This window comes from Poromitra crassiceps, assembly GCF_964638095.1.
Source record: "Poromitra crassiceps genome assembly, chromosome: 8".
In the NCBI taxonomy this organism is placed as follows: domain Eukaryota; kingdom Metazoa; phylum Chordata; class Actinopteri; order Beryciformes; family Melamphaidae; genus Poromitra; species Poromitra crassiceps.
In genome coordinates this window covers 48,322,155-48,344,526 of record NC_139629.1, presented here as the reverse complement: position 1 = coordinate 48,344,526, position 22,372 = coordinate 48,322,155, and the positions used below count along the sequence as shown (strand labels likewise).

Here is a 22,372-nt window from a genome sequence, read left to right as displayed (position 1 = left end):
CAAAATGGAGAAATACATTGTGTTGTGTTGTTCACCGTGCATGTTGAGCTCAGTGCTCAGTAGTGCAATCTGACCCGAGTGCTGCTGCTGCTGCTGCACTGATCACATTTCATGATCAAAAGATCATAGTCCTACTGATCAGTGCTCCGTGATTTTGTTTTAGTCTAGGGCTGTGATTTGAAGAAATAATACAGAATTCTAGTAAGTGTTGTTGAGCTAGCTGGTATTGTTTGAATCCCAGTTTAGACCCAGTTATTTCCAAGGCTCTGATTTCTTTCTTTCTTCCCTGTTATTTTCCCCCTGCTCCTCTGTCATCAGACACCTCGGCTTAGACCTCGTTCCCAGAAAGGAGTTTGAGATGGTGGATCCAGATCAGATCAGCGTATCTGAGCTATACAAAATGGTATGCTAGGTTGGCTGCTGTGTTCTTGAGCCAACAACACATGCTGTGCCAATTCAACCTTTTAATTATTGAATACAACAAATGAATAACATGTATAATATGAGCATTTATTGAATAATATAAATGCCTATAAATGTATTTCTGTATCATGCATGCATCCATACAGTAGTAATGACTCAAAATCTTGCTTTCTTTACACTTGAATTTGTTGCTCTTGCTGTATGCATGCATGTTTCCGGTGCCTCAGCCTGGTTTTGCATTATGAGAATGTGTTGTTGGATGTGTAGGGATGTGTGAATGTACCGATTATCAAATCATCCATAAAAGGTGACTCGCCGGAGGGAGCACGGATTCAGCTGTTGCGGATGGAGCAGCCTTGTGTGCTTATGCCGCCGCCATATTGAGTGTGTCCCTCTCGTCTTGGCGCACGTGACTCTCACACAGGCAGGATTCCTAGCTAGCGACGCGGACGTAATGCACTGTGACAGGCGTGGGCGAGGCTTTGGGAAAACGTGTACAGATTTATTTTTTTGATCGTTACGTTTGATTTAATAATAGATTACATAGTCTTTGTTATTTAAAATCCACCGACCTGACTTGAGGCATATTTCCGTAAATAAAATATGTCTCAAATCTATTTTTGGAATTTGAGAAATGTGGGTGTTTTTCGAGCGCATAATACTCACTAAAGCACGAGCAGATCCGACGTTAAGGAATAGGCGATCACGCCACAGATGTAGTGAAATCTCATCTGATGTGGTGGGAGGCCGCGCGCACTCGAGGTGGAAGACCCCGTCTGGTCAATAGTGGACTGGTCCATATGCTGAGATCAAAACACTCTCCAACTGCCCAGCGGGCTCCCATTATCCCTTTGCCATCTTTCCTGGGCTTTGCAGGCAGATTGTTAGTGCACTAAATGCCCTGTCCAGAAACAACAGCGTAGCTCGTCGTTGCCAAAAAGCCTCCTGACTCTGCCGATGAAAGTGAGCTGGTTGTTGGCAGGGCGCGGGGGCCTTGGCACCTCCACGGGTAGAGGGGTTGTCGAGGAGTTCTCTCGGCTGCTTGAGCGGAGAGGAGTGTGTGGGCGCGACGCACCGGAGCCCTGTCCTCTCTCCTCTCCCACGCGCTCACGTTTTGCCTCGTGTGGGCTTCCTTTAGTACTGCAGGAACAGTGAAGTCTTAGCCTCCTGGCAAAATAGGTGAATTTGTACGAGAGTGGAAGCAGGTAGCGTGCTGTGTGTGTGTCTGAAGCTGCTCAGGTAGCGTGCTGTGTGTGTGTCTGAAGCTGCTCAGGTAGTGTGCTGTGTGTGTGTCTGAAGCTGCTCAGGTAGCGTGCTGTGTGTGTGTCTGAAGCTGCTCAGGTTGCGTGCTGTGTGTGTGTCTGAAGCTGCTCAGGTAGTGTGCTGTGTGTGTGTCTGAAGCTGCTCAGGTAGCGTGCTGTGTGTGTCTGAAGCTGCTCAGGTAGCATACTGTGTGTGTCTGAAGCTGCTCAGGTAGCGTTCTGTGTGTGTGTCTGAAGCTGCTCAGGTAGTGTGCTGCTGTGTGTGTCTGAAGCTGCTCAGGTAGCGTTCTGTGTGTGTCTGAAGCTGCTCAGGTAGCATGCTGTGTGTGTGTCTGAAGCTGCTCAGGTAGCGTGCTGCTGTGTGTGTCTGAAGCTGCTCAGGTAGCATGCTGTGTGTGTCTGAAGCTGCTCAGGTAGTGTGCTGTGTGTGTGTCTGAAGCTGCTCAGGTAGCGTGGTGCTGTGTGTGTCTGAAGCTGCTCAGGTAGCGTGCTGTGTGTGTCTGAAGCTGCTCAGGTAGCATGCTGCTGTGTGTCTGAAGCTGCTCAGGTAGCATGCTGTGTGTGTGTCTGAAGCTGCTCAGGTAGCGTGCTGCTGTGTGTCTGAAGCTGCTCAGGTAGCGTGCTGTGTGTGTCTGAAGCTGCGGTGAGGTAAATATGTTCAATGCTGAGTAGGAAGAGTCAAGAATGGACGGGCTGAACTGACATGTTTCTTTTGAACTCCACTCTTTAGCATGTATCCAGCAGACACTGTGGCCAGCAAAGCACAAACCAGGTACGGGACCCGGCCTGTTCAAAGTTCATGTTCCTTCTTTCTCATTTCATTCCTGAACACTACTTTCTCACGTTATCACTCAAAGGTCTCAGGAATATTGTCAGGGCACTATAGCTATATAACCCTTTTACTTCTTACTATTGGTTCCCTGTAGTGTTGGCGATCTAAAAATGGCTCTAGCTCAGTTGTTCGCAAACTTTTTAAAGTCCTGTACCCCCTGAAACATTCAACCTCCTGGTGGGTACCCCCCTGTACCCCCAGAGGGGACTACGACTTTTTTTCCGATGTAACTGCAAGTATCACAGGGGGGTACACGTACCCCTCTTTGGGAATAAGTCCTCTAGCTGATAGCGGTGTGCCAGCTAAACACTAAAATGTTAAAGTATAAGTTGAGTTGGGATTTGCAGGTTATGGTTAAAATAAGGTGTCATGCTTAAAGGAACACTCCGCCCATTTTCAACCAGCTTTGTATCATTAGAACATCAGTAGTATATCAGAAAACTGTAAACGGTTTTGAAGTCTGTCATTTACTTTGACAGTTATTGAGTGTTAAAGTGTGGACCAGTGACATCACTGGTCCACACTAACTCAAATTAATAGCTCATTAACTCAAATCAACTCTCAATAACTGTCAAACTATTCATCATTCATCTAGTTTGACAGTTATTGAGAGTTGATTTGAGTTAATGAGTTATTAATTTGAGTTAGTGTGGACCAGTGATGTCACTGGTCCACACTTTAACATTCAATAACTGTCAAATTAAATGACAGACTTCAAAACAGTTTACAGTTTTCTGATATACTACTGATGTTCTAATGATACAAAGCTGGTTGAAAATGGGCAGAGTGTTCCTTTAATGGGAAGAGCACGAGTTCAGGGTTTCATTTTCGACTGGGGGTGTAGATGGTGTTTGGCACTTTGGATAAAAGTGTCCACTGAATTACTGTACATTTGTATGTAGCTCAATGGGAAACACACCATAAAGACTTGTTGGATTGGTTGTGACTCCATAAAGGGATGCAATGATTTTTATTTGGAGTTTTGCATCCCGGTGCCACTAGATCTCCTATAAATACTAAACTGTGATCACACATCTAGTTTGTGAGAAAGCTTTGGCAAACACAAACCTAATTCTCATCATCCCTCAGGCCTTCTTAACACCTGTCCAACTGAGAAAGAAATGCATTATGAGATGGAAATGATCAGTGTTTGTGGGTAACTCATTACAAAAGTAACACATTACATGTAATATATTACTTTTAGCAGTAACTCAGTAATATAACTTATTACCAATAGGATTTCAGTAATCAGTAACCAGTTACTTTGTCAAGTAACACAAGTTACAAATTGAGTTATTTCTTTTTTTAATCAAAGCAAATATTTAAATAAAGAGACAATAGTTTCTTAATCAAATTGTGTGTTTTTATGCAAATAACCACTATAGATGACAATAAAAAGGAAAAGGATAACAACATTTAGAATTTTGGACGGTTTACACTGACTTCAAGACGGTTTAAATTTCTTTCTTGGGGTGGTTCCAGGGCGTCTTAGCTTATCCATATAGTTCCATACATATCTCTGAAGCCTTTGGAGATTTGAGCGCGTGTGTGCGAGACGGAACCTGTCTTGTTAGCGGGTCACTGTCTCTTGGTTTCCAGGGGGACAGCACTCGTCAGCGCCATGGCGACGGTTGCCGTGTCCCCGTGTCGCACCACCTCTTCATCAACCTGAAGAGCTTCACTTACAACAGCATCAGCGAGGACGCCGACGTCTTCTTCTTTCTGTACGACACTCGCGAAGCCAAGCAAATCAGGTAGGCTGCTGGGAGGACTGCCCCCTGCAGGACTGCACGCACACTCACACACAAAAAACACAACACTAGGCCATTCAAATTTTTTCAAATCTGGATCCCCTTTCTGGACTATATTGGAGAGGATAGGGCCCGGGCCCTTCGGAGTGGTCTCTGCGGACTGGCATGGTCTGACATATGACATGTGGTGGGCCTTTATCTATTTATTGTGTCTGCATACCCCTGCTATACCTTTTATTTTATTTTTGTTAACCTTCTGCCTACTGTAGATGCTCTGTGCGTTTGTTTTTGTTTGTGTGTTTGGTTTTATGTTTTGCTGTTATTATTTTTATGGAGATTGTGTGTGTTGTGTTGTGGGTGACTGAGGACGGAGTAGCCTAGGTAAACCCAGCCCCCACGTGACCTGCTCTGACCTGACTGAGAACAGGTCTGAGAGCAGGTCACGTGGGGGATGGGTTTACCCAGGCTAAGGACGGAGGGCATATTATTTGTTATCGCATTCTTCACTGACTGTTTGCCCCTCTGATAACTAAAAAATGAATAAACATACTTAAAAAAACAAACAAAAAAAAAACACAACACTAGGGAAGTTTCACGGTGAGGTTGAACAAACGGTGAACTGTCTTCCTTTGCAGTGAGAAGTTCATGGTGAGGTTGAACAAAAACGGAGGACCAAAGAATCCAGAGAAGGCGGACCGTCTGTGCGCTCTCTTCACGGTATGAACTCTTAGGATTCGGGCATAACCCCACTTCAGATAAACCGAGTGTATTTCAACTGTTCTAATAAGAATACTCTGATGACATTGTCCATTGTGTTTCTCCTCAGGACCTGAGCAGTAAAGACTTGAAGAGAGACCTGTACATTGTGGCGCATGTCATAAGAACTGGTAAGTACAGTGTGCAAAAAATATGATTTCCATGGTCTCAGGATAGTCTGATTTTTTAAATAATCAGTGTTACTTTTTCATAAGCACGGCAAGTTTATAAGACATTAGATAAGAAATATATGATCAAATAACTAATACAATTACATAATAAAGTGTATAAGGAGAGAGAATAAATAAAGAATTCAAATTAATGTGTAAAATCACGTGTCATAGACGGTGCAGAATTGAAAGTTGGCGCACTTCCTGCTTCCTGTGTCCAGGTCGTATGCTGCTGAACGACTCAAAGAAAGGCCCGCCCCACGTTCAGTACAGACGACCCTACGGCTGTGCCGTGCTCGCCATGAGCGACGTGTTCCACACCATCACAGACCTCAAAGAGGAGAAGGACTTTGTGCTCAAAGTTTACACGTGAGTCCATTGTATCCATATTGTATCCATGTTGATTGTATCGAGAGAACCTATGAAACCTACACTGTAATTAACTTGGTACCTGACTGTCAATGTAATTGCTTGGTAGCAGTGCGGTTTCTGTATTACTGGATACACACAGCGGAAGTGTGTGTGTGTGTGTGTAACGACGAGGCGGGATTATTATGTGAATTCTCTGCAGATGTCGTGCATGATGACACCCTGGTGCTCCGGCGTTGATGCATAGGTTGAGGCCACGTCTCGTCATAGACGCTGGCTCATCCTGGCTGGGGGCGTGGTCAGGGTGGGGTAAAAAAAACCTGTTCTATCCATTCAGCAAAGTTAGAATTTAGCTGATAGCCCAGCCCAGGCAGACACGATCGGGGATTTAACCGCCGCAGTAAACGCACATCTGAGCAGACGTCTTGTGTTCTGCTCTAGAAGGCCCAAACATGTAGTTTAGAGCCGCAGCACCGTCTTTTGGTGAGTCAGCCCATGAGATATATGGGCGGTTTTACCCCACTCGCGCGCCAGCCGTTTAACATTTTGTGGGCGTTCCCAGACATGCGGACTGTCTCTATGGTGTGTGTTGAGGTGCATGATGACACCCTCGTGCTCCGGCGTTGATGCGTCGTGTGTTTTGAGGGTGCATGATGACACCCTGGTGCTCCGGCGTTGATGCGTAGTGTGTTTTGAGGGTGCATGATGACACCCTCGTGCTCCGGCGTTGATGCGTAGTGTGTTTTGAGGGTGCATGGTGACACCCTCGTGCTCCGGCGTTGATGCGTCGTGTGTTTTGAGGGTGCATGATGACACCCTGGTGCTCCGGCGTTGATGCGTAGTGTGTTTTGAGGGTGCATGATGACACCCTGGTGCTCCGGCGTTGATGCGTTGTGTGTTTTGAGGGTGCATGATGACACCCTGGTGCTCCGGCGTTGATGCGTTGTGTGTTTTGAGGGTGCATGATGACACCCTCGTGCTCCGGCGTTGATGCGTTGTGTGTTTTGAGGGTGCATGATGACACCCTGGTGCTCCGGCGTTGATGCGTAGTGTGTTTTGAGGGTGCATGATGACACCCTGGTGCTCCGGCGTTGATGCGTTGTGTGTTTTGAGGGTGCATGATGACACCCTGGTGCTCCGGCGTTGATGCGTTGTGTGTTTTGAGGGTGCATGATGACACCCTGGTGCTCCGGCGTTGATGCGTTGTGTGTTTTGAGGGTGCATGATGACACCCTGGTGCTCCGGCGTTGATGCGTTGTGTGTTTTGAGGGTGCATGATGACACCCTGGTGCTCCGGCGTTGATGCATCGTGTGTTTTGAGCGGAATGATAATGAAGTGTCCTGTGGAAAATCAATATGCGCTCACCCCCGGGCTAAGATAGGGGCTCTTGGCGTGATGTGAATCTAGCTGCTTAGGCTCTGCCAGAGAGGACCACTGCTGTGCGCCGGCCAACCAATGCAGGAACGAGACGTGGAGAAGGCAAGGGAAAGACACTGCGGGGTCTTGAAAAGCATTAAAAGTTGATCAGTCAATTTAGGGAAAATTAAGGCCCTCAAAAACTATTAAAAAAATCTTAATCGTCATTTGATGAGATATTAAATTCAGTAGCTATTGTTCCTGATTGTGTTAAATGGGCATATTATATCATCTCTTATAGACCCCCTGATTTGAATCAGTGTATTGTGGCAGACTTTGTGATATCAGCAAATATCGTATCGTCGTCCAAAGAACCTATATAATATCGTATCGTGATGAAACCTGTGATTTACACCCCTATATCGCTGATGTGACGAAAGTGGCGTTGAGGTCTTCAAATATATTGAAAAAGGTCTCAAAAGGTATTCAACTTCAGGATTCCTGCATATACCCTGGAGGGATGGAGACTAGAGAGAGAGAGAGAGAGAGAGAGACAGAGAGACAGAGAGACAGAGAGAGAGAGACAGACAGAGAGAGAGAGAGACAGAGAGAGACAGAGAGAGAGACAGAGAGAGAGAGAGAGAGACAGAGAGAGAGAGAGAGAGAGAGAGACAGAGAGAGAGAGAGAGAGAGAGAGAGAGACAGAGAGAGAGAGAGAGAGAGAGAGACAGAGAGAGAGAGACAGACAGAGAGAGAGAGAGACACATGACACTTAGATAAATGAGCAAAGTTGAAAGGACGATGAAAGAAATAACGCTGACCTAAGCATTTTCTGCTGTCAGTCAGAAGCCAGCAGAACATCCTCTTGTGTCGCGGCGACGCTGTCCTCCTCAGCGCCCGCTACGGGTCAGCGGTCACCCACACACACTGTGCTGTCTCCGTCCCGCACGGCGCACACTCTACCCTGTTGTATAGCATATTCAGGATTAACTGTACCGCCCTATATGAAAAACAAAGACGTTCTATTTCGAGGATCGCTCCCTGTACAATCGGGGATGCCGTGGTTTTTGACTGTACGTGTCTCTGCAGAGTGGAAGAGCTCCTCCCTTTCACAAAGCGAGAGGAGTGATTCAGTGCCGAGCTGCCTCCAAACTGTCGCCTCCTATAAGGCTCCAGTCCTGTGCCTTTCTCCCCAAGGGGCCCGCGGGCCCGCAGGCAGGAAAAAGGCTGGTTGGAGAGCTGGCTGTCAGCTCTGCTTAGTGCGCTGTGCGTTTGGGCTAATGTGCTGCTTGATAGTGCCTCCCCCCTGCTGTTACCTTTTTCTCCAGGAGGAAATGGAACACATGCTGTTTCCTGTAGTCCCCGCTCAGACCCCGCCCCCACACACACACACACACACACACACACACACACACACACACACCCCTCCATCTGGGCTAATTGACACTGTGTGTGTGTGTTGTTACCTGGTTGTTACAGTAACACCTCCACCCCGTCTCTCTTTCTCTCTCCAGGTGTAACAATGAGAACGAGTGGTACCAGATTCACGAGAACATCATCCGCAAGTCCAACACCAAGTACTCAGCTCCCAGCACCAACTATGGTAAATAAACACCAAGTACTCAGCTCCCAGCACCAACTATGGTAAATAAACACCAAGTACTCAGCTCCCAGCACCAACTATGGTAAATAAACACCAAGTACTCAGCTCCCAGCACCAACTATGGTAAATAAACACCAAGTACTCAGCTCCCAGCACCAACTATGGTAAATAAACACCAAGTGCTCAGCTCCCAGCACCAACTATGGTAAATAAACACCAAGTACTCAGCTCCCAGCACCAACTATGGTAAATAAACACCAAGTACTCAGCTCCCAGCACCAACTATGGTAAATAAACACCAAGTACTCAGCTCCCAGCACCAACTATGGTAAATAAACACCAAGTACTCAGCTGCCAGCACCAACTATGGTAAATGTGACGTCTCTGCAGTGCTGTGTTAACACAACAGGGTCTCCCCGGGGGGGTAGATGTGCACTCGTCCTGTTCTCTTGGTTAGGACTCGCAGAGCTTTAACCCTCCACATCTACACTAGAGGCTTTCTGCTGATGCTCCTATCCAGAGCAGCTCACAGTGAGGACGCGGGTAGGGGGTTCAAGGACACTTTAGCAGGACACATGGCCGTTGTTGGCAGTGTTCTAGTGTTCAGTTCTCTCATTTTCAGGACTTGTGACTCGACTCAGACTTGAGCACTGATGACTCAGACTTCAATTTGGACTCGAGCATTCATGCATTCGGAAGTTGGAGACGAGGACTCGGACTTGTTAATTGATAGACTTTTTGTTTTCTTCCGTAAGAGGCCCTAATAATTTGGCATAATGATATTGATAGATATATTAATACCGTGACAGTATTCAATTTTGTGCAAGGGCAGTCACGTGTGTTCCACCTACATGCAGAGTCACGCTCATGTTCAGTAACGCCGGACTTGGACTCAGGTCATTATGGGACCTTGACTCAGACTCTTCTTTGGTGACTCGGACTCAAACACCGTGGACTCCTCGAGATACAGTGACTCGACTACACTACACACTATTGGCTGTGACTCGACTACAACACTACACACTATTGACTGTGACTCGACTACAACACTACACACTATTGGCTGTGACTCGACTACAACACTACACCATGGATGTATTAAAAGAACTGGATAGGGGACGAGCCACGCCCACCCATGCATTCGGACGGAGGCTGCTCACTGGCGCATGAAGCCATCATGGGGGTTTTTTCTTCCTGGTTTTACTTCCTGACCATGCGGCCCAAGGCGAAGTGCGCATGTGTGCCATGACGTGTTCCATGACGTCTCCCACCAACTCCCACCCATGGATGTAGATGTAGATGAAGAAAATACACCCGTATACGGCTCTAGTGGCTTCTGAAGAAAAAATGCCCCATAAAAAATTGTTTGATAATTAAAAGACTCGTTTTATACTTTGAGTGACAGCCGGAAAACATTCCCCTGGGTTTAACAGCTGCCGGGGTCCCCATGCAAGTGGATGAGAATTTTCCTTTCTGGGCTGCATGGCGTCACGTGACTTGCAATACAGAGCTTCGCCACCATGTTCAAATGGCTTCACAGCCCAGCGCTATTCCCGGGGGCTTGCACTACACACTATTGGCTGTATTCTTCTGATACATCCTGCTTGATACATCCGACCAGTTACAGGTGTGATGCGTGCAGCTGCACGGTCTTAGAGGTCTCCCAAGGGTGGATCAGACATTCTTCGTCATAACACAGTATTGATCACTGTGCCTATGATCATATCCATTAAGGAGAAGCAGAAGGGCAGAATCCATTATTATTGATAGCTCAGCTACATGGGTTAGCTTCCACAACCCGCAAAGGACAGAGGACGCGCGGGAAACTCTATCTCTGCTTTCGCATGTCTTTTAGTGTGGGACATTTCCAAAATGGCATCACTGTAAAGTAGTGAATCGTGCCAATTCGGTGTTCTTTCCCTTTTGTGAGGAACATCTCAGATCACGAGCTAGCTTATGAGTCACCCGGCTCTGCCTCCAAATGTGTATGTGTACCCTACCTCTGTTTCTCTGCCCTGCTCCTTGCTTCATTCCACAACACCATCTCTTTCCCCTTTGCTATTCTCCTCTGCCTCTGATTACATCTGTCCACCCATACTCCTGTCTGTTTTCTCCTCTGCCTCTGATTACATCTGTCCACCCATACTCCTGTCTGTCTCCTCCTCTGCCTCTGATTACATCTGTCCACCCATACTCCTGTCTGTCTCCTCCTCTGTCTCCTCCTCTGCCTCTGATTACATCTGTCCATCCACACTCCTGTCTGTCTCCTCCTCTGCCTCTGATTACATCTGTCCACCCATACTCCTGTCTGTCTCCTCCTCTGCCTCTGATTACATCTGTCCACCCATACTCCTGTCTGTCTCCTCCTCTGTCTCCTCCTCTGCCTCTGATTACATCTGTCCATCCATACTCCTGTCTGTCTTCTCCTCTGTCTTCTCCTCTGCCTCTGATTACATCTGTCCACCCATACTCCTGTCTGTCTTCTCCTCTGTCTTCTCTGCCTCTGATTACATCTGTCCACCCATACTCCTGTCTGTCTTCTCCTCTGTCTTCTCATCTGTCCATCCATACTCCTGTCTGTCTTCTCCTCTGCCTCTGATTACATCTCTCCATCCATACTCCTGTCTGTCTTCTCCTCTGCCTCTGATTACATCTCTCCATCCATACTCCTGTCTGTCTTCTCCTCTGCCTCTGATTACATCTGTCCACCCATACTCCTGTCTGTCTTCTCCTCTGCCTCTGATTACATCTGTCCACCCATACTCCTGTCTGTCTTCTCCTCTGCCTCTGATTACATCTCTCCACCCATACTCCTGTCTGTCTTCTCCTCTGTCTTCTCCTCTGCCTCTGATTACATCTCTCCATCCATACTCCTCCTCCCCCGCACTCTGACTAATGTCCCTTAAATGCCCCTCTGTTCCTCCCTCCTCATTTTTTTCTCTTCCTTCTTCGTCTGTCTGCTTTCTCTGCTCCTATTCCCTCTCCCTCCCACACACCCACGCACCTCCTCATCTGCCCGTTACCCCTCTTGCCCTCCCACCCCCCCCCCGACACAAACACACACGCACACACACACACACACACACACACGCACACACACACACACACACACACACACACGTATGCTCACACTCCCTCCCTCTGTCTCCAGGCCTCATCATCTCGCTGCAGCTGCTGCGGGGCGAGCTGGAGCAGATCAGACGGGAGAACCAGGCGGTGTTCAGCAGGGCCCTGGCACTCACGCGCAAACTGGGCTTCCCAGATGTCATCCTGCCAGGTAAACGAAAGGGGGAGGGGGGGGGAAGGTAATGGGGACCAATAGGATCAGGCAGGAGGTGGGGGGGGGAGGTAATGGGGACCAATAGGATCAGAGAGGAGGTGGAGACCAGAGGGCAGATGGGTAGGATGCATGGCTAAAGGGGGAAGGTGACAGATCAGGTGCTGCGAGGATACCGATGAAGGAGAAAGCGGATAGGGGCGAGAGCCATGTAGGGAGCGTGGAGAAGGGGGGGGGAGGGATCAAATAGAAAAATAGGAACAGCGGGGGGTAACGTTGAAGCGGGGAGCAGCGTGGGCAGAGCTGAGAGAGCGATGCTACAGATGAAATAGCAACATAGGTCTGTTTTCACAGCAACGCGTTGGCTCTGTGCCGTGGAGGGCTATATAGATGGCTTTCATTTGTATGAGATCAGCATTTAGGTCAGGAGGTGCTGAGCAGATGATAAAGACAAGAACTTGTTCAGAGAGAACTAAAGAGAGAGAGAGAGAGCAGAGAGAGAGAAAGATACCCTGCATTTGTGTGTGTGTGTGTGTGTTTATTTCGATTTGTTTCATCAGCTCTGCTCGATTTCCATTGAGAGCGTATGGCGCACGCACACATCTCTCTCTCTCCCCTCCTCTTCCCCCACTCGGTCTAAATACCTCTCAATACCACTCACTGTGACTCATCTGTCCCCCAGGGAAATGACTTGGATATAAATAACTATCATCTGATCTTATAAATAACGGCGATATCTCTCCCAACACTGTTGCCGCACTGATATTGGTTCCATTAAGCGCTGACCTTACAACGGGGTGCTGGGGCAGTTATGAGCTCCAGTGTATTACAGCAACTCAGGTGGGTCATTTTTCATTGACAAGAACAATGAGGTGTGGTAGGTGCACATCTTTCCAACCCTGTGTGGCACCTCTGTGGCCTAATTTATGTTGACCACTCTGGGCTCATGTGTGAAGCAGAGGCTGGTTGAAAGGTCTGTGCACGTGTACATTATATCTTATTAACCCATTGATACCTGATGCAGCATTTGCGGACGACGCGGTTCGCGGTCTTAAAGGGATACACACACAAATGCTGCATCAGGTATCAATGGGTTAACCCAGAGCCGTGTAGATAGAAGAGTCCCGACATCTCCATTCCCTCCAATGGACCACTTTTTTACTCTCAAGAGTTCCAGGAAGTAAGGTCCTGGATTAAGCAGCACTGTCGAGTTGCAGCAAAATAGACAGTTTGTGTTGTACTCTGAAAGGGTTTTTCTTCCCTTGAATCAAATTGTACATTATCAGCTTTATTTTAGCATGCAAAAGTAGCGCGAGACCCATTCCTGGCTGTTCATTGGCTAATGGGTCTCGCATTTTGGTCCTCCGCTGACGCCACTCTCTCTCTAGAGGACACTAGGTTAACCACGCCATGTTGTTTTGATCCTAGTCTGGGAATTTCTGGAGATGTCTTCTGTCTTGTTTTTTGTGACTAGCAGTGACATTGAGGCGAGGACGTTCCTGCGAGAACGGTGTAGAACGTTTCTCATGCAGTTATGAGTGTGTCAGGCCTAACCATGTCCTTCCCCCCCTCCCCACGTTTTTGTGTCCCAGGTGACATACGTAACGACCTGTACCTCACGCTGGAGCGAGGGGAGTTTGAGCGGGGGGGCAAGAGCGTCCAGAAGAACATCGAGGTCACCGTCTATGTCCTGTACGCCGACGGGGACACGCTCAAAGTACGACACTTTTGTTATTATGTCCCTAATCTCATTTATTTTCCATCTACCGCATTATATCAACCGCATGGTATAGAGAGCCAAAGTGGAACGTCACTTCCTGCTTCAGCACTGTATCAGAGATTTTCATCCGCCATTTATTTTCCCATAGACACTTTGTAAAAATGCTTATAAAAATAGTTTTATTTGTTCAAACCAAACGGTTCAGTTATATTTAGAAACAGGAGAGATCGCATAACATTTAACTCGGACCAAAACGTTAAAAAAAATGCGGGTTTAAAGAAAAAAAAATCAATGTTTTTGTTTTGATGCCATAGTACTATTTTTATAAGCATTTTAGAAAAGGTCTATGGGAAAATAAATTGCGGAAGAAAATCTCTGGTACAGTGCTGAAGCAGGAAGTGACGTCCACTTTGCCTCTCTATATCAGTGTAACCTTCCTCCCATCCATCCATATGATGTACAGTATATCCCAATGAAGACCAGACTCAGTTCTCAGAGAGACAGAGAACTTTGTCCCAGCTTTTGTTGCTAAAACTGGGTGGAAACAATCGGAGAGTTTTTTTGGGGGGGGGGGGGGGGAGGGCAATGCATAGCAGAACCCAGAGCCGTGTAGATAGAAGAGTCCCGACATCTCCATTCACTCCAATGGACCAGTTCTTTACTCTCAAGAGTTCCAGGAAGTAAGGTCCTGGATTAAGCAGCACTGTCGAGTTGCAGCAAAATAGACAGTTTGTGTTGTACTCTGAAAGGGTTTTTCATCCCTTAAATCAAATTGTACATTATCAACTTTATTTTAGCATGCAAAAGTAGCGCGAGACCCATTCCTGGCTGTTCATTGGCTAATGAGTCTCGCATTTTGGTCACTCCGCTGACGCCACTCTCTCTCTAGAGGACACTAGCAGAACCAATCCAATCTTTAGGGCGGCCCTTCGTGCAGAAGGGGCGGCGACATGCAGAAGTTGTGTTGTTGCTTGTAAACGGATAAAATGGAATGAAATAATGTAGCGCCGCTCGGGACGTCCATTTTCAATGTTTTAAAACGTTCTCGCTGTGTTACAAAGTGATTCGCTGTATCCCCGTGGAGCTATAATACAACCGGGAGAAGGCACAGCAAGATGGCGGCCCCATTCATTCCAATGAAAGTTGCTCGCCCAGCGCGTGCGCTGAAAAAAGTTTCGACTTCTACTTCCTGGTGGGCCGATAGATTCTACGTAGTAGTCTTTTTCTTGGCCCCGCCTATCCCACATGAACGTCGTTATAGTGGCCAAGAGCCATAGAGAGAGAGGGAGCTCCTCGAAAGGCTTCTTGGTGACTTCGAAAGAAAAATGGCGCCATTATTTAAAACTCGATTCAAAGAGCCGTTATTGACTTTGAGTGACACCCAGGAAATGTTTACAGCTGCTTCTTTCCCCATGTATTTGTATGGGGGCGAAAAAAGCTCTCTTGGCCCAGTGCATCACGTGACTTGCAATACCGGGCCTTGGCCACAACGCCAAAATTTGCTTCACAGGCCCAGAGCTGTTCATGGCGGCTTGCTGTATGTTTGTCTTACTAGAATCACTTCAGAGGATAATGGGGAGAGCGTCATTTCCGGTAACTAGATAGAGGGGCGTAGGTTCGTTAGTGGCCGTTCTCAACTATTTCCGGCAAGAAGTTCCCAGATGATTTGGCATGCGGAGGAGCTCTCCAATTGTCTGGGAACCCGAAGACTAAATAGAGACAACCGATCTGCCGTGTTTCCTTCTTCTCTCTCAGGACTGCATCAGTCTGGGCAGCGGGGAGCCCAACAGCACCGAGCATCGCTCCTTTGTCCTCTACCACAACAACAGCCCTCGCTGGAGCGAGATGGTCAAGCTGCCCATCCCCATAGACCGCTTCAGAGGGTCCCACCTCCGCTTCGAGTTCAGACACTGCTCCAGTGAGTCAGGAACGCCGAGCGACCACCACCGCTCGCAAATCATCTCATAGAGACACTGCATGAAATAGGCCACGCCCATGAAGGGGGAAAGCTCTCCATTCACTGCCATACACCAGCCAGCGTCATTTTCCTTGAATTAAACGTAGCTAAAAGCTGTTGTGTGGTGGTGGGCTGCGCACACAACAAATGTAAAAAAAAAAATCGCCAATTCAAGTTTTTTTGTACTCCCCGAGCAAAACAAGGAAGCCATTGAGAATTGGCGAGAAGAAAAATGTGGATAAGGAAGTAAGTCGGAGTATTCATCTTCCGTATATATGATCTTTTGTGTGCAATTCACGTGACATAGGAGAACGCCAGGATTGGGGGCGGGAGTTTTTGTTTCCCCTCGTTTTGGGCATGGTTTCTGAATGATGACGCGTTCCGCAGTGTCTCTATAGCACATGATGATCGTCATGAGGACGATGGGGTTGTGCTCGGGGGGGTTAGACTTTGTTCTGCTCGTACAGCGGAGATGTACGTAAGCAGGATGTGATGATTCCTTTCAGCTAAAGACAAAGGGGAGAAAAAACTGTTTGGTTTCGCCTTCACTCCCCTGATGAGAGAAGACGGGACCACGCTGTCAGACGAGAGCCACGAGCTGTATGTCTACAAGGTGGGCGCATGATTAACACAGAAACACAGCACGCACACACACACACACACACACAAGCACACAACACACACGAGCACACACACACGAGCACACACACACACACACACACACACGAGCACACACACACACACACGCACACGAGCACACACACACACAAGCACACAACACACACGAGCACACACACACACGAGCACACACACACACACACACACACACACACACACACGAGCACACACACACACACACGCACACGAGCACACACACACACGAGCACACACACACACACACACACACACACACACACACACACACACACACACACACACGAGCACACACACACACACACGCACACGAGCACACACACACACAAGCACACAACACACACGAGCACACACACACACGAGCACACACACACACACACACACACACGAGCACACACACACACATACACACACACACGAGCACACACACACACACACACACACACACACACACACACACACACACACACGAGCACACACACACACACACACACACACACACACACACACACACACAAGCACACACACACACACACACACATACACACACACACACACACACACACACACACACGAGCACACACACACACACACACACACACACACGAGCACACACACACACACACACACACACACACACACACACACGAGCACACACACACACACACACACACACACACACGAGCACACACACACACACACACACGAGCACACACACACACACACACACACACACACACACACACACACACACACACACACACACACACACACACACACACACACTTGCACTGACATAGAGGTATGGTGCCTTGTAGCCACTATACTAACTGCCAGATCATGTCATCTTTTTTTTGTTAAAATTGGCTAAGTGGGCTCTGTCTGTCTGTCTGTCCGGGCGGTGTCAGTCAGTGATGGAAGTGATGTCATCACTGATGTCACTTGAGCAATTGTGATGTCATCAGTGATGGCATCCACATTATCCGGCAGTTGAGAGGCAAAGTGACCACCTACTTCCTGCTTCAGCACTGTACCAGAGATTTTCATCTGCCATTTATTTTCCCATAGACATTTCGTAAAATGCTTATAAAAATAGTTTTACTTGTTCAGACCAAACGGTTCAGATATATTTACAAACAGGAGAGCCCACATAACATTTCACTCAGACCAAAACGTTGGTCCGAGTGAAATGTTCTGTGGTCTCTCCCGATTCTAAATATTGCTGAACCGTTTGGTTTGACCAAATAAAACTATTTCTATAAGCATTCTATGAAATGTCTATGGGAAAATAAATGGCGGATAAAAATCTCTGGTACAGTGCTGAAGCAGGAAGCAGGCGGTCACTTTGCCTCTCTATTACAGTACATTATCAGTTGACACATGTCTCAAAGCGGCAGAAAAAAAGTGCAGCGCAATTAGTAATCATGTTATATTTAGCAACATTTTTCCAAGCCTGCTGGCCTACTGAGTGTCACCTGTCCCTCCCTCCGCAGTGTGACGAGAACTCCACCTTCAGTAACCAGGGCCTGTACCTCAGCATGCCCTGCTGCAAGGAGGACTTCAACAGCTGCCCCACCCTGCCCCCCAACCTGCCCTTCCAGAGGAGCCCCAAGGAGACCTTCTGGGTGTCCACGCTGCTCTGCTCCACCAAGCTCACACAGAACGGTAACCTCACCGCTCACAATGCTCTCTTGTTTGTTTCACTATTCACTATTCTCTAGAGCAGCACACCAAAGGGCAAGCCAAAATCTCAAGGCACACCTGTATTCATATCCATGCAAAATAGTCTGTAAATGCTTTTTATTTACTTAAAGCATGTTTACTCAACAAAATAATTCACAAATTCATTTGAAACTTTGTGTAAGATTACATCAAAGCAGCAACATAGCCTACCATTTAATCAATACAATGAATTGTTTAAGCAGAATATCAGCAATTTAAAAGTTTTCTTATCTGACCTATTCTCCCTCCCTACCGTTCCTTCCACCTGTTACTCTACGATCTGTGCTGTCTGTCTGACCGACTGACTGACCACACTCTTCTTTGAATGCAGTTTTTTCCTCATATCATCATCATCATCATCGTCATTCTCTTCCTCTGTTTTCATGGGGGTTTGGTGGGGGGGGGGGTGCTCCCATCCTGGCCCTCGCCTTTGAAATCGCTTGAGATGCGCCCCGACAACGCTGTTAAACTGTTGTGTTGAAATGCACCACGTTACCTGGAGGAGTTCATGCTTGCTTCCCGGGCCAATTAAGGTGTCTGTGCGCCTCCACTCCACTCGCGGAGTCTGGCTTGACTTCAAGCGCTGCCCATGCAGGCTAAACTCCGCTGGAGAAGGAATAGTCCATTCATCTGTAGAGCGCGCGCAGGGGGGGATTTCATCGATTGAAAATGACTTTTTTTTTTATAGTGTTTAGGGCCCTTTTGCACATAATCAGTTAGAATAGTGACACACTTTTATGTTTCATAATAAATCTATAGCTGTCTGATTCCCCTTTTAGTTGATGGCACCAAGCAGCTCAATTTAACCCCCTATAGCATACATGGGCAACATACGGCCCGCGGGCCGTATGCGGCCCGCTGGCGCCCCCTGTGTGGCCCGCGATGGTATTGCAAAAAAAAAAAAGATTTTTTTTTTTTTTTTTTTTTTTTTTTTTTTTTTACAGTGCACCTGAACGCAACATGCAAGATACCCACTGAATAAGTGTCCAAATGTTCATGTCATTCTGGCCAATACTCTTCTGTTATAGCATTTCAGTCTGGAATATGGAATATATTTCAATAATATTTATGACTAAAAGGCTAAAAGTAATCTCATGTGTAAGAAATGACTGTTCTACATTGAAGTAGAAATTTAAATAATTAACTTGTTGGTTTTGGATTTATTTAGCTTCAAGAGTGCATTTTTGTTCTTGTGTGAGCCTCAACACAGGCTTTGAGAATCCCGGGCCACTTACTGATACTTAAGCTTAAAATAACCCACTCATATTCTGGTTTATTTCAAGAAAAACATTTCGGCTAGTGGAAATTCGAATTGGCTGGTAACTTTAAAATCTAGCAGCCATATTGGCAGGTGGTGAAAAAAGTTAATTTCAAGCCCTGCAGGGAGAGCAGGTGGTGACATAGGAGTGCGTGAGAAAAGGATCAAATATTGGTGGTTAAGACTGAATAATGACATCACAACTGTTAATTTAAAATGAGTTATTCCTCTAAACCTGGCTTCAAATGCCCAAAATGTTTCGCGCTGGCGCCGTTCAGCCCTCAGCAAAAACTGGTAGCGAGGACATTTTTTTGTGGCCCTCTCTATCATCAAAGTTGCCCATCCATGGGTTACGGCGTGACAATATTTGTTCGGCCCCCGGCAACAATCTGGGTTTCTCATGTGGCCCCCCATGAAAAACAGTTGCCCACCCCTGCCCTATAGGATCACAAAATCCCAAACCTGGACCACCATTTGGGAACCACTGCTATAGAGTACTGCAGGGAGGATGTATTTTTGTAGGCTTACCCAGAAGTCCCTGCACTTCCTGGTTCCTACGCGTAAAAGTCAATGAGATTTTTTCCCCTGGGAATTTCAGTTAAATACATGAAATAATAAGGTCTGTGGTTAACAACAGTTTATGAAACAGTGAACTTTGTGTTCAGCAAGATAATCTTCACAAGTGAGGACCACTTTATATCTTTTGAAGCGTTTACTGAAAATCACGTTTAAAAAACGTATTCTTTTTTTTATAATTATCTATAATTATCTTGCTGAACACAAAGTTTGCTGTTTCATAAACCTTTATTAACCACAGACCTTATTTCAGGCATTTAACCAAAATCCATAAAAATCCCATTGCCTTTTATAAGTAGGAACCGGAAGTTCTAACATGCAGGTCTTCCGGACTCATTGCTATTCTATTCTATTCTATTCTATTCTATTCTATTCTATTCTATTCTATTCTATTCTATTCGACTCTGTGTTTTCAGTGGACCTCCTGGCCCTTCTGAACTGGAAGGCCCATCCGGACCGGGTGTTGGATATCCTAGGTCGACTGCGTCAAATCAACGGAGAGGAGATTGTCAAGGTTACTGTCCGCTGATTATTCATCTTATGATGTGAGGCGTCATATTGACGACGCAATCACTAAGGAGGGGCGTGATTGTAAATCACCTATAGTATTTGGCCCAGGGAAGAAAAGATTATGATTTGTTTTCCAAGTTAAATGTCCAGTCTTGAATGTTTAAAGAGTATTGAATGTACTGTAGTTTAAATTCTTTGAGGGTATATACAGAGGGTCATGCAGACGAAAGAATAATCTGTTTACGACTTTCTTAACTCAACTTACCTTTTTCAACTTTCGCAACTCTTTGTGACTCAAAATACATGTTTGTATTCAGAAATAACGTATGTAAAACATATTTTACTGGTTTGAAAAAGTAATAATGTAAGCCCTTTATTTCTATTCTAATACAAACACTGTGATACTGTTGCGTCGTGATGCTTTTACTGAGTCTTGTTCCCTTTTCCCCCTGTAGTTCCTGCGAGATGTCCTCGATACGCTATTTTGTCTCTTAGATGACAACACTGATAAATACGGCCCGCTGGTTTTCCAGTCACTGGTAGGAAAACAACAGTCCCCTATTTAGGGAAACACAGCTACTGTATACTTGTATATTAAATGATGTATTGTGACTGTACGTAGTGGAAATAGCCGTAACATCTGTTTGTCCGTGTGTACGTTCAGGTGTTCATCATTAACCTGCTCAGGGACAGCCGCTTCTACCACTTCAGACCTGTCATGGACTCCTACATCCAGAACCACTTTGCTGGAGCTCTGGCTTACAAGTAAAACCATATGTGCATCATGCTTTCCATTTCAAATGAAATCAATGTCCCAAATCTGATTTACCGGTAGATGCCTAACAGAGTTGCAGATGACGTGGACTCTGAGGCTCTCGCTGTATTTGCAGAGAGCTGATTCGATGTCTAAAGTGGTACATGGACCGCTCCGCTGAGGTCGTCAGACAGGACCACATCCAGGAGGCCATGAGGGTAAACGTTAGAGATCACACACACACACGCACACGCACGCACACGCACACACACACACACACGCACACACACACACACGCACGCACGCACGCACGCACGTACACACACACACACACACACACACACACACACACACACACATCTGGTTCAGATTTTGAGTGGCAATAAAGGTATGTCTGTACATGTATAATCCAGTAGTGGTACTTTCCGGCTTGGTCAGACGTTCATACAGGCACAATTGGCCGTGTCTGTGGGTGGGAAGCCAGTGGGGTATGAGTCCTGGCCACTGTACTAGTGCCTCCACTGGAGGGAGGGGAACTGGGAGGGGGGGGGGATCATCAGCCATCAGGTGAAAAGAAGTGGCTGGCGACTGCACATGTGTCGGAGGAAGCATGTGCTAGTCTACAACTCTCCCCAGATCGGCAGAGGGGGTTGGAGCAATGACCGGGACAGCAGGGGGAGATTGGCAAAGTACAACTGCCTGGAGAGAAAATGGGAGACAAATCTGGAAAAAAAAAGATAAAAAACCCGCAAAGGAAATGGTCAACGAGAAGGCAAGCAGACCTGATAAGGTGTAATATGAAGCCTTACAAGGCGAGTTCTCCGTTCAGAACAAGACTATTGAAAGGAATTGATCAATACTGTATCTCTAGATCTATTGACGTGTGCAGAGTTCACATAGTCTGCGGATTTCCTGTTGCCTCTCTGACGAGATCATGTGAAGACGTATTCAGTTACAAAGCCTGAAGATTGGAAACATCTCTTTTTCATGTATCGATTTCCCCTGCCAGGTAAAGCACAAAGCCATCCGGTGCTTCATGGCGCTTGTGAGGGAGCTGCAAGATGATGCAATGTGACATGTGCCGTACCTAACTGTTTCTACCCCCCCTCCTCCACCCCCCTCCACCCCCTCCACCCCCCATCCAGGCTCTGGAGTACCTGTTCAAGTTCATTGTCCAGTCTCGCATCCTGTACTCGCGAGCCACCTGCGGGATGGAGGAGGAGCCGTTTCGGGCGAGCATCCAAGAGCTCTTCCAGTCCATCCGCTTCGTCCTGAGCCTGGACGGCCGCAGCTCCGAGACCCTGGTCTTCACGCAGGTCAGACCTTCTTCTGTCTGCTGCACATCATCTTTGTACAATCATCTGTTTGTCTATCTTTTGGTTATAAATGTTTGTTATTTTCCTATTTATTTGTCTGTTTAG

At 46.8% G+C, this 22,372-nt stretch overlaps 1 protein-coding gene across 1 annotated transcript in view; it reads left to right on the top strand.

Annotated features, from left to right (window-relative positions):
* dock3 (dedicator of cytokinesis 3) overlaps positions 1–22,372 on the top strand; it is a gene marked incomplete at both ends in the record, with an annotated part of 74,523 nt that overhangs the window by 29,840 nt on the left and 22,311 nt on the right. Inside the window, 17 exons of the mRNA XM_083642376.1 lie at positions 319–403; positions 2,416–2,457; positions 4,117–4,271; positions 4,904–4,985; positions 5,095–5,155; positions 5,416–5,563; positions 8,435–8,523; positions 11,675–11,800; positions 13,393–13,517; positions 15,276–15,438; positions 15,984–16,090; positions 17,625–17,796; positions 20,104–20,201; positions 20,653–20,736; positions 20,862–20,962; positions 21,088–21,169; positions 22,097–22,267. Coding sequence (XP_083498502.1) covers positions 319–403; positions 2,416–2,457; positions 4,117–4,271; positions 4,904–4,985; positions 5,095–5,155; positions 5,416–5,563; positions 8,435–8,523; positions 11,675–11,800; positions 13,393–13,517; positions 15,276–15,438; positions 15,984–16,090; positions 17,625–17,796; positions 20,104–20,201; positions 20,653–20,736; positions 20,862–20,962; positions 21,088–21,169; positions 22,097–22,267 — 1,891 coding nt within the window. The remainder of the gene's footprint in view (positions 1–318; positions 404–2,415; positions 2,458–4,116; positions 4,272–4,903; positions 4,986–5,094; positions 5,156–5,415; positions 5,564–8,434; positions 8,524–11,674; positions 11,801–13,392; positions 13,518–15,275; positions 15,439–15,983; positions 16,091–17,624; positions 17,797–20,103; positions 20,202–20,652; positions 20,737–20,861; positions 20,963–21,087; positions 21,170–22,096; positions 22,268–22,372) is intronic.